The 13,324-nt window shown below is 42.6% G+C and overlaps 1 protein-coding gene across 6 annotated transcripts in view; it reads right to left on the minus strand.

The window, feature by feature from the left end:
• The window catches only part of SBNO2 (strawberry notch homolog 2), a 115,706-nt gene that overhangs the window by 88,406 nt on the left and 13,976 nt on the right, over positions 1 to 13,324 (minus strand). For 4 of the 6 annotated variants that reach the window (XM_074978666.1, XM_074978663.1, XM_074978660.1 and 1 more), the window contains exon 2: positions 1,277 to 1,530. In XM_074978666.1, coding sequence (XP_074834767.1) covers positions 1,277 to 1,432 — 156 coding nt within the window. In that variant the 5' untranslated portion in view covers positions 1,433 to 1,530. The remainder of the gene's footprint in view (positions 1 to 1,276; positions 1,531 to 13,324) is intronic. The other 2 variants (XM_074978665.1, XM_074978662.1) reach the window with 1 other exon arrangement.

Genomic DNA, 13,324 nt, shown 5'->3' on the forward strand with positions numbered 1-13,324 from the left:
ACATTGACTTTTGTGAGAAAACATGGCAGTTGCTTTTTTAATTATTATTTCTATCTTCATATAAGGGCAAAACCCAGATCCAGAGCTGTAACTATTTAGCTGCAGAATTTACACCTGATGTGGGGAGAGACAGATTGTCAGGGGAAGGACTCCAAACACCTTTCTCTCACAGCCTGGAGTGGCAGGCCAGGGGCGTGATTTTAGCAGCATCACACAGTACTGAATGGAGTGCAACTTAGAGAAAGGAGTGAAAAAAATACAATTGCTTCCAGAGGTTTTCGAAGGTCAAGATTTTCAGAACTGACTAGTAATTGGAAGTGCCTCATTTTGTGTGCTTGACCTGAGTCACCTTAAGAGCGTCTGATTTTTTTGAGGGCAGGTGCTCTCTGAAAACATTCAGAGCTCTTACCAGTTTAAAGTTGGCCTCAAAATCATTTACACCCAACTTCTGCAGCTAAGTGACAAGCGTCAAATGCCTCCCAGTAGCCAGAGTAAGAAGGGTACAAACTTCAGGAAAGCATAAGTAACTAATCATAATCAGAGAGTGAAAAGTACTGGAGCCCAAGGGGCAGGCGAATTTCAATTCTAACAGTACCTGGGGTAGGAACTTTTTTTAAATCATCGTTTGTACAGCTGGTCACAATGCATATGAGTGTGCCCTCTAATTTTTTCCATCCATGGGTGGAATAAATTTTGTTAGGTGCACCTTGGCATGGGTAGATGGGTACCACCCATGGAAACATGCTGCCAGATGTGAGCACTCTGCTAATCAGTTGGGCAGCACCTGAATCTGTCCTGTGTGGCTGCTCAAGTGCTCAGCTTACAGGGAAGACAAATGGTGACCCATTCCTGCTCGAGACTAACAGCTAATCAAATAGTACCCAGCCCTGTACCCACATCGGAAAAGACAGCCACAAGTCACACTTTTAAGGTGCAGCATTTTGACAGCAAAACACAGGTAGAAACAAAGGCAGAACACTGGCAATCCAGCTTCAGTTCTTCATCTCTTGCCCTACAGGTTGCAATCTTATGGACTTCAAAATTACATTTTCTCTATCAGAATCTTGCATTTCTCCCAAACTTCAAAGTCAACAGGGCACATGGAAAATGCTGCCCTGAACATCTAGCACTGGAAATCAACATGTCATTCCACTGGACAGCAGTCCAGAAAGTCAATTTTCCAAATAGCATCTATAAAGGTTTACACAGTTTCCAAAGATTTCAATACTGCCATGACCCCTTCTGGATAAAGCTCCCAAATCCCTCTCCCACCTACATTTCCATGCCAGCCGGAGTGGGCCCTCACCTCCATGGCAGGAACGCTGAGCTGGGTTTGGAGGCTCGGTATGCTGTATAACGTATTGCCTGACTGCTGGTGTACATGTGGTGGAAAGTTCTTCCCTCTTTCCATGGCAGGATGTGCTGAGGGCATCAGGCTGCCTCCTGCGGCATGAAGTTGTCAGGGCTGGTGGAATATTCTAAGGAGTGGTGGAAGATTCTTTATCTGTGCTCTTCCCCCTGCAGCATGGCCTAGGGGAGAAAAATCAATATTACAGTCAGTCTGTGAAGCATGAGGAACTGTACCTAACCCCATCTAATTGGGAGACCTACATATGGAGGTCAGGCTGTGTAAAGCAGTGCTGCTTAAACTTTTTGAGACCATGAAACACCCAACAATAATATTTTTATTTACAAAAATTTGTTTTTGGTTTTAATAACAGAAAATATAGACCGCCAGTGTCCGATATCAGAAAAGCATCAGACGCTCGCAGCACACCTGCAAATTCTTCATGGAACAGCAAGCGTTCCCCAGAATGTAGTTTGAGAGATGACACAGCTGAAATAGCTCAGTTGGGAGAGTGTTAGACTGAAGGTCTAAAGGTTCCTGGTTTGGGCCTGGGTTTGGGCAGATAATTTAGGGATGGGGAATAGCTCAGTGGTTAGAGCACCGGCTCTGTAAACCCACGGTTGTGAATTCAATCCTTAAGAGGCTCTTCCAAGGGACTGGGGCAGGTTAGAGTTTTGTTTTTTTTTTAAAAACAAACAAACAAACTGTCAGGAGGTCCTGCTCTGTAGTGGGCATAGCTCAGAGGCAGTGTTCGCAGATCAAGTGCCCCCTTTAAAAAGAAGTCCACTTAATGAGAACACTTGCCTCCTCTTTATGGGGTGGGGGACAAGCTCATTGGTTAGAGCATTGGCCTTGTAAATCCAGCACTGTGAGTTGAGTCTTTGAGGGGGCCTTTGAAGGGGGTGGGGCAGGTTAGATTAAAATAAATAAATAAATAATTCAATCTGTTGGGGATGGTGATAGGTCCTGCTGTGAGTACAAGAGACTGGACTGGACGACCTTCCACGGTCCCTTCCAGTTCTATGAGATGTGTGTATCTCCATGGCTATGTCTACTCTAGTCCCAAACTTCGACATGGCCAAGCAAATGGCCATTTCGAAGTCTACTAATGAAGCGCTGAAATACATATTCAGTGCCTCATTAGCATGCGGGCGGCCGAGGCACTTCGAAATTGACATGGCTCACCGCCACGCGGCTTGTCCAGACGGGGCTTCTTTTCGAAAGGACCCCGCCTACTTCGAAGTCCCCTTATTCCCATCTGCTCATAGGAATAAGGGGACTTCGAAGTAGGCGGGGTCCTTTCGAAAAGGAGCCCCATCTGGACGAGCCGCACGGCGGCGAGCCACGTCAATTTCGAAGCGCTGCGGCCGCCCGCATGCTAATGAGGCACTGAATATGTATTTCAGTGCTTCATTAGTAAACTTCGAAATGGCCATTTGAATAGCCATTTTGAAGTTTGGGACTAGTGTAGACAAGGCCCTTGTGTCAAAAAACATTAGTGTAGATACTACACCCTAAAGTCTAAGGCCTTGTCTTCACCAGGTAAGTTCTTAACATGAGTTATCTAACCTGGGTAACCCTCAGGAGATAAAATCCCAGTGAAGAAAAAGCACTTTGTAACTTTGATGAGTATTAACAGATGAATTTCCTATGCAAGAGCCAATGATTTACCTAGTGCTGGTAACTAACTGGCTGGTCTTCACTAAGATTTTAATTGGTTAGCACATTAGCTAACACAAGTAAAGAACAAACCTTTTTCCTAATGAAGCCCTTCCAGGGGCTGGCAACTTTCAATTAACACAGCAGCAAGGAATTTAGAAAGTACTATTATACCCCAAAGTCTATTTCACACACATAGCAAATAAAAAAAATTCTGAATAGCTGAGAGTCTAATCCAAATGTTAAACCTCACTGTGTCACAACTTTGTAAGACACAAAAGGTGAGTCCTTGCTCCAACTAATAGGTATTGTGGCAAACTCATGTTCTTGGAAAGCAACCAAAATACAAGGCAGGGACCCGGATACAGTCAAAGTCAATTTGGTACAGACCCTAAGGATCAGTAATTAGAATACATCTGTGCATGCCAGGCTCAGTTCTCTCTCAGTTGCAGGATTAACAAGGTTAGTGGGTTACAAATTAATGTAATGAACTGTAAATCCTATGCCCTTACCAAGTCCATGATTTTTACGATCTAGCAAAGTTACAAATTTAAGTCCCCTGATTATAACTAAAGGCACGCAACATAAAGGAAGTTTATAAAGGCACTGCAAGGCTTTAAAAGTATGGAGCATTCTCTCTCAAAGTATGACCTAATAAAAAAAACAGATCATTTGGATCTCAAGAGGGTAAGGGAGAAGGCTGTTCTGAGGCTTGCAAGAGCCTCTAGGTTATTATGGCCTAGTCTACACTATGATTTTACATCAGTATAACTACTTCTCTCAAAAGTCTGAAAAAAAATCCACACTCCTGACTGACATTGCTACACTGACCTAACCCCTGGTTTTAGACAGTGCTAGGAGGATGGAAGAATTTCACAACCTGTCAAGCAGATGGATTACTACATTGATAGGAAAAACCCCTCCCATTGGCCTACACAGAGTCTAGTCTATGCTGAAGCAATGCATACTGCTGCTGTAGTGTACACATACCGAGCTAGACAACTTCCTTGCTACAGCACAAGCTTGGTATCAATGAAGGGCCATGTCAATGTGTGGCATTTCTCTTGTTTTCAGGGCTACGTTGCCTGTCTCCAACGTAGACTCGCCACTGGCATTTTAATAATGTTCTCTAGCCCTAATAATTTCCCTTCAGGTGCTGCATCGGGAGCTAAGAAACAGTCAGCAAAAGGAGTTAAAAAGTAGAATATAAAAGTGTTTTATTGAGTAACCTCATTTCCCATCCCTAAGGGTGGTTTCACTTCTATTTCTCTCAGCACACCTCTTCCTGGAAGGGGTTGTTAATAAACCCACTGGGCTCCTCTCTTTTTACTAATTTGATGGTCACTCATTTTCAGCTACCTTCATTCAAACATTTCAACTCTTTTGGACCAAGTCAAATTACCATTCACCACCTGTCCAGCTGGAGCCTGGCATACAACTCTTTGAAATCAACAGAAAGACTGATCTCCATGGCAACTCAACTATACTCCTCTTCTAGTAATTACTGCAATTGTAACTAACTGGCCAGCCTGAGTCACACGAATGATTGTGTAAATCTGTTACCCACATTTCCAGGATCTCAGCCCAGTTCAGTTTCTCTCAAATTTTCACTTACTAAAAGCTACATGTGATATTTTATTGTCATATATTAGCTCATTTTGGAAGAAGTGACGAGTAAAGCTTTCCTTTTTGAGTACCCTACTGATGATTAACACCTAAGCAGAACCCCAAAATCACCACAAAAAAAAGAAAAGTGCATACCTGAGATTTCCCCTTCTCCTGAATAAGTCCCATGCAATGATGCTTGAAATATGGGCCATGGGACTCAAGTTTTTCTTTAACAGATTTAGTTACTAAAACTCAGTCACGCCATTTGTCACCCATAAGGAACTACTAATGTGCCCATAACACAACCTCCGATTCAGTGACAGGAATTAATCTTGAATAGTGGGACAGAAGCCAAATGATTTTCAGCACGTGGAAAGTAACTGGAAGAACACTCTCAACTACCTTTCGCTAGATTGTCCATACCCTCTTGCAGACCGGTGCTCACTTAAAATTTGGCTTAATTCAGATACAATTAACGTTATGGTTAAAGCAAATGCTTAGAAAAACCTAGGTGCAAGAGAGATTTCCACCATTTCCTTTTGATTTCAATGTGACATTTTGCCCCCACCTCCTGCACCACCTTTCAAAAAAAAACACAACACATTATCCTACACTGTTTGCTTCTCGAACGCTGCAGCGGTGCACACTGGCGCATGAGAACTTGCAAAGTGAAACTAACTAGTGCTTTTTTCATTGTGCAAACTGGATTAAGCAACCAAACTAAAAAGCAGAGAAAGTAGAAGTCATTTGTGTGTGTACAGGTTTAATCCTTCAACCATGTCATTTGAAACAAGAGACATCTTAAAAAATCATTTCTGACTCAACTGCATCCCTTTAAAAATAAGTGACCTTTTAGCGGGCAAATTTATTGCTGCATTTGTAACAGATAGTTAAGTTAATGTTACTTTGTGTTTATTTCTGTGTGTACTAACATGTATGTCAGGACAGCATGTGGAACAGAGCTAGCCAGTCAGCTGGGAGAGCAAAGTGTATTTAGGATTCTAGAGAGACTAGAGGCTGACACATGCATAACATATGCGCAAAGTAAAAAGCACACAATCCATGCACTTAGGATATGAATGGCTCCTTTGGGTTTCATCAAGATTCAGATAGAAAACCTGTACCCCAAAATAACTATAATGACAGTCTCATGTTGCAGTGGTTCCCCACCAGAGGTCTGGGACCCCCTTGAGGGCTGCAAGGAGGTTTCAGGGGTTCCACCAAGCAGGGCCAGCAGGGGCCCAGGGCAGAAATCCAAAGCCCCACTGAATAGGGCTGAAGTCTGGGACCCTGATCCTGGCCATTCAGGGATGAAGCCAAACACTGAGCAATGCAGCTGTGCAGGGGGGCATGAGACCTGAGGTAACTGCCCTGCTTGCTACCCCCTAATACAGGCCCTGGCTCTTACATTTGTTGTGACACAGGTAAGCAGTGGTGTTTTTATAGCATGGTACAGGAGGGAGTCTCAGAAAGAAAAAGGTTGAGAACCCTGCAATATCTGACCACAAGGACAATTCTTTTCTCAAACCTAGTTGTTAAAAAGGCCCAGATTAAAAAGTGCCGGGTGGCTCAGGAGCTTGATAAAAATGTTTCCAGGCTATTCATTTAAACCCAGCCTAGACCAATAGCGACGAGAAGCTGCAATGCCCAACTGAAATGCAACAAATGGGAATCCACAGTTTAACCCCACCCCCTCTGCCACTGCCACCAGCACCACCGTGGGCAAGAACTGGCAGCCTCCGGCATAGTGGCCTATACAGATGGATTCTCCATTGCAACACAGCTGGGGAGCTTGTGAAGCTACTGTGGACGCACTAGCTATTCTCTGAGTAAAACACAGACACCATAGCTATTAAGGGATGTCAGTCCAACTATCTTCTGCAGGAACTCAAATTCACACATGTACACACTTACATTTACAGTGCCTGATTTCACCCCACCACCAAAGATTATAACAGGTTCTCTCCATGGTTTTAACTTGTTTACTGTGTGTATCTGACAACTCTTGGGAAACTGATTACACAGCAGCAGGGCACAGAAAAACATTTTAAAAGATACGAAAACCTGTGGTTGCAAATCCACAAACGTTAGCTGAGGCAGGTCAAACTTGACTTTTAGCCCAAGTTTTTAAACCCTGCTCGATTTCAAGCGAGTAGTGTCCCTGTACTCATAAAATCCAGACAAATGCGTGGGAACTTGAATTTTTTAGTAGGCCATTTATCCAACAGCCTGCACTTCCTCCCCCTGAACTAAATTGCTAAAGCTCCAATTTCTACATTGCAATTCCATCACCGAGCATGTCCTATTGCTCCAGAAGTCCAAAAATAATTTCAGCACGTGCCTTGTGCTAAGATTTCCCAGAACTTTACAACAATTAGAGCTACAAATTGACGGGCTGCAAGGGAAAGCTTGCTCTTAAATTAATACTTTGATTATATGCTTTTTGAGGCCGAAGTCATATTTCACTGTAAGCATATACACTTTCTAGCATGCTGGGAACGCAATACCTGATCAGGGCCTCTATGCACGACTGCAATGCAGATAAGAAAAAACAACATATCCCCCTGTGAGCACCAGTATTCAGTGCAGTTGCACTACCAAGCTCTGCAAGGGATTCTTCCAGACATTGCACCTTTACCACATCACACTTTTAATGACATTTCCTGCTGCTGACTGAATCTTAAGGCTTGTCTACACTTGAAATGCTCCAGTGACCACACTGCTGTTAGGGATGATAACAATTACCCAGTTAACCAGTAGCATTTGGAGCAGCTTCCCCCCACCCCTCCCGCCCACCACAAGCGGGCAGGGGGTTGCTCCAGATCCATGGGGCTGCCACAGGTGCGGGGGGAGGCAGCTCCAGCAGCCAGAGTGGGGGAGACTGCTGGGGAGGCCGCTCCAGCCCAACCAAGCTTGAGTGGGCCCCCCTGCTGCAGAAGGGGGCTTCTCCAGCCAGGCTGGAGCAGCCCCCCCACCGCGTGGCCAGGACCAGAGCTGCTCTGGCCTGTGGGAGTGCCCCTGCCGCTGCTGTGCCCCCCATCCCCTTCGCCCTGACCCAGGAGAGCACCATGGACAGGGACATACCAGCCAGGCCAGAGCAGCCCCAGTCTCTGGCATGCTGCAGGCTGGGGCACTCCAACCCAGCAGAAGCAGCCTCTGTCCGTGGCACAAGAGCTGCTCCTGCCGAGCCAGGCTGGACCCCTCCCCACTTGTTTAATTGTTAACTGGTTAAACCTAGCATTCGACTGGTTACCTCATTTACTGAGACTTTCCATCCCTAACTTCTATACACACTTCAGTGTAGCCAGGTGTGCACCCCAAGAGGCAGTAGCTGAGTCACTGGACGATTTCCTCCACCAATCTAGCATTCTTTACACCTTAACTTAGCTCAGCTCACGTATGTGTTCAGGGGCTGAAGATTAAAAGAAACCACCCACACAGGTGAATAACAGATTTGTACAGCTTAACTTTTGCATGTAGAACTGGTCCTAGTGAAGAATACTGAATTCCCTACTCAAATGGCTGCTGCGACTGGTTTCAAAACTCTCTCTGTTGGCCATTTGATAAAACCACCTGCACAAAATGTTCAGCAGAACTTATCCCTGATCATTGCACTGCACAACACCGGACAGAGGATAACAAAAATGTCTGAACACTTTGCTGCTGCTATTTAATGGACATACAAGCTCTCTGAATCAAAGCCATTTCAGGATGGCTGTCATTATAATGGGATAGTTCTGAACAGATTTACAAATACTTTTTAAAACAAAACTCATACTAACAAATGAAAAAGAAAAAGGTCACAGTTCTAAACGCAACACTGAGTGCTTATCTTTGAATGCTCTCATGGTGTCTGGGGCTCATAAACTGCAATAAATCATTTGCTATAAGCTAAGCACTTTGTGGTTTAAAAGGTTTCCCCTTTTCTTTTAAATACTGAGGCAGTCACAATCAGACCCACATGGTTTATGCAACCTTACAAATCTATGTCAGGTAAAAACTGCAGGTTCGGTTGGGCATGGCCATACAGTAGAACACAAATTATGCTGAGTAAGATGACCAGTTATGCTCAAAGAAACTACAGACTTAAATTAAAGCAGAGCTTTTTCTGGGAAGGTTTAAAGTGATTACAGAAATCTGATCTGATTTCCACAAGACAACTAATTTGCTTTTTGTCCATCTCCATTATCTGACAAATTACAACAACTGTCAGAATTTATTGCCCATTTTAAAGGTTCTTTTGGTCCCAGTAAAATAAAAAGAGAAAATTCCAGGCTATCAAGGTGCCTTAAGAAAAAGGACAAATTTCTTGGAAGAGCACAGTTTAACTCTGCCCCAAAACAGAGTTTAGATAATGTCAAATTAACATCAGAAAAGTAATGTCAAATTATTTGAATATAACCATATTAGTTCATTCAGATTATTAACTAACAACTAGTAGAAGAAACACCTCTTTCCTAGAGTCAGGGAATCAACTAATCATTCTCCACTTGCCTGTTCCCACCTCCACCCCTGCCTCCTGCCCCCCCCCGCAAGAGTTTACCAGATTTATTTAATATACAAAAGTATTTCTTTTTATTCTATAAAATCTGTACTCTGATTTTATAATCCATAAACCCAGGAGAGCAAATATCTAAAAGTGTCTCGTTAGCATGCTCGGTACTAGCTAATGACATAACATAGACATCAATCCTCCTGATTTCGTAGCCAATCTTGAGCACCTCCAGAACATCTAAGAACTTCTTCCTACCATCCATCACATGTATTACCTTTGTTCAATGGAATTCGCAAAAGGAGGACAGAGACTACGGTGGTGTGAATCTATATCTGAAATGTTTTAGATGGTAATCAAGATACACTTTGAAGAGAAGCCCTAAGTCCCAGCAACTGATCATTACTAGTTTTCGTTTCATTAAATATTTTCATTTTTTGTTTCAGGGTTACCCTCATCATCCTTTTTACTCTATCTCCTGTCGCTGACATACTCTAGCAATACTACACCAATTACAGCAATACCTCATCAAGGAGTTGAAGGTTAAATGCAAAGCAAAAAGTGGTTGTACATGATATAGTAGATGAGTGCAAGGCTGGTCTACAGAAACTAAGCCACTCTGCACTGGACAGAGAAAGATGGAAGGAAACGGTGAGAGAGAGGCATCAGATACCAAAGGGCACTGAGCTCATGGTGGTTATTGATGATGATGATGAAGAAAAGGTGGTCGCCGGGACTCTTTACAGACCTCCTTTATGCCATGCAAAAACAAAATCATTGTTCTTTTAACTTCTATGCTTGCCTTTGTGTCTCTGACTTCCCTCTTCTGTCTGGGAGATTTTGGCAGGAGGACATAGATAGCCTCATCACAGAAAGGTGAAATCTCATTTGCAGTATCCCAGCCCCTAAATGAAATGTTGGTGAAATGAGACCTACAGATCAAGTTTCCTTCTCCTGTGATGTCCCCATCCAGATGTTCCAAACACCAACAGGACAGACATGTCACAAATGTAAACAAGCAAAAACGTGGGGAAGGATGATTCACATAAAACCTCTGAGGTCCTCTATAAATCATGACAGAGCAGTAAATGGCATAAACAGTTTTTTCTTTACAGATCACCTTTCCTAGACAGACAGGCAGCTCAGCAGTTACTGAGCAAAGGTGGTGATGTGTGCTGACCTACGGGTTAAAATCAGAGACGGTTTTAGAGATATCAATACACTCTGGTGCCTTTACAATAGTGTATTTGCTCTCTTCGTCAGAGGGCTTTTTTTACATTTGTAACAGCTTTTGATAGGAAATCAGAAGCTGTGATTCCCGTAACAGCTGGAGCAAATGTACAGCTTCACTTATACATCCAACAAACAGTAACTTATGAAGGGTAAAATCAATATCAGAAGTTCTCCCTGTCTGTTCTACATTATCTCATGCCCTGGCTCTTGGCAACATTACATTGCACTTGATTGGTGCTCTTCAGCACAGAATGCATTTCTCTAAAAATGTACTTAGCTCCCTAGGAAAATTCTTACACAACAGCCTGTACCCAATTAGCAAAATGAAGAAAAACAGCCTAGGAACTGAAAGATTTCTGAGCTCCAGAGATACTGAAATCCTCTTAGATACAAAACAATACTCAGACTAAGGTAGTATACTTCTTCGGGAGGACCTGAGAGTGAGTAATAAAACTGTTTTACAGATAGGGAAATTCATGCATCAAAAGATAACTTGTGCAAAGACACCCAGAAATCTAGGAGCATGATGTCCTACTTCTAACCACTGGAAAACACTTCCTTGTAAAGTCTTTGACACCAAAAAATAATCCCTTTGAAATGGTAATACGCACTGCTAGAGAAAGACTAGCTTAACTCACAATGCTAAGTTATCTGTCCATGTAAGCTTCCTGTTGGTTCTGATAAATTCAAGCATGTACATACAGTTCTAGATCAGCCTGAATTAATGCAAAACATCTTTGCAGTTTTGTACATGTACATTTGAGTACTGGAGAAAGCTGGATCACTGAAGTGCTATGATCCTTCAATGACTTCTGTTTTAGGTAAAAAGATGTGACAGGAGAGGCAAAAAAGCCAGAAAGCTTAGACATGTAAGAGATCGAACTATTTCATCCTGACACATCACAGCTTTCTTAGATTTACTGTCACAAAACCAACTGGCCCTCTGCAGAACGCAGTCAGTTTTTGAACAGAGACCGTGGTTGCATAGCACTCGAAGTGCCATTAAAAAAATCTGTCACAACTTCAGCATTATAAAAATGTTCATGTGCTAATTAGAGGAAGAAACGACAATTACATCAGGTGGCAAGGTGGTGAATGCAGAGAGTTTTTAATACCTCTCACTGTGCATTCATACTCTGATATGGGCCAGTCACTATTCCTGGTTGCCCACTGCTGTTCTAAAGCCATTCATAATGATAATGCATGAACCAGAGTCATTGATGAAATACTAGTCATGAAAAACCAGGAAATGATGACAATGCCTGGGGGAGGCATTTTTGTTTCAACCTCCTCCCGAAGCTCAAGGAAAATTACAAAGTCAGAGCAAGTTTTGTACACGGGTACAAATTTCTTGTTACCATGTGTTGTTCTGCTTTTGTTCTAGGCTATACGTTATTAAGGACAGACATAATAGAAGCCCTTAACCTTCAAACCAAATGGTTCAGCAAATTTACACAATACTTCTCTCCTTCTCCCTTTGTCCCCTCTCCCCCCCATCCCAGCTAGCAGTAAATAACCCCCTTCGTTCACAAGTTACAGGTTCCCATCTTAAAATCTTGCAACAAGGAGCCACCCAAAACATCAAAGAGGAATTATACTGTTTGACTCCCCCCAGGCAGCCCTGCAAGTGTCTCTCATATGTTCTAGAAAGATCAGAACCTCCAAAGCAAGCAGTGAGCAGAGCAAGACTTTTGACCCTAACTTTGGAAGCAGATATCACAACTGTCACAATGTAAACAGAAATTCATCTGTTTTCTAGGCTGGACATTGTTAGAAGTCACCTTCAAAGACTCAACAGGCAAAGTTTTTCTGCAGCTAGAGTCACAGGTGGAAAGCTTATTCCAGGATCTCTTTGTCCCACCAGCTGTCAGGCACTTGGGGAGCGTTCAATACAACTTCTACTTTGGGAGAAAGCTGTGCCATTAAAGTAACAGTTCCAATTTCAAGAGTCATAAAATGACCCATTCTCTCCTGGGATGCAAGAGAATCTGAAATACAGCTTTGTGATAAACCAGTGCAACTTCAAATCGTAGATGTTAAATCATCTAACTCATCAGATACATCATTATGCAGCAAACTTTCTGCTTTGTCCAACAGCACTCAGGCTGCCAGCTCCTTATCTCTGAAAGATGTCAACAAAAGGAAACAAAACTATCTAAATTCCACTCCAGTTCTAGCTAATGAGGTCATACAAACTGGATACCCATTACTACTACTAAGCAAGCTACTTAGCTTGCACAATTTTGTTTCATGAAATGAGCCAATCCCTTAGCTTTAGCACTGTCCGAAAAATTAAAATTAGAGTACAACCACTCATTCATTGATCAAGTGCTTCCACTGAATACACAACAGCATATGATATTTGACATCGCCACCTTTGGGGGATATAGTGATTTCCGAAGCAGCTAAATGTACTTAGCACAAGCCTCTACCACCATCACCAGACTATAAAGGCAAACAGTGGTAAGCAACACTGAGTGATTTTCATCTGAGACAAGAGTATGTTTTTTGTCCACAAGCCTCTTCAAGATATACACAAGATGTGACATCAAAACAAAAAAGCGGTCAAGTAGCACTTTAAAGACTAACAAAATAATTTATTAGGTGAGCTTAAAGCTCACCACAAAAGCTCACCTAATAAATTATTTTGTCAGTCTTTAAAGAGCTACTTGACTGCCTTTTCATGTTGATAGTATACAGACTAGCACAGCTCTCTCTCTGTTACAAAATGCGACAACGTAAGGAACTAAGATTTCCTTTGGTAGATACCTTTTAACTAACTTCAGACATAACAAAAACAATCATCTAGCACTTTAACAAAAGAATTTATTAGGTGATGAGCTTTTGTGGGGCAGATCCTCTTCTTCAGACATGTTAACGTCACAATGATCTGCGGTACAACCTCCAGCATAACACAACCAATGCTGGAGTCTCTAACAACAAACTATTCCTAAATGTAACAGACAAGCTGTAGAGGCAGTAGA

The sequence above is a fragment of the Carettochelys insculpta genome, chromosome 27 (assembly GCF_033958435.1).
Source record: "Carettochelys insculpta isolate YL-2023 chromosome 27, ASM3395843v1, whole genome shotgun sequence".
NCBI classification, from domain to species: Eukaryota; Metazoa; Chordata; order Testudines; family Carettochelyidae; genus Carettochelys; species Carettochelys insculpta.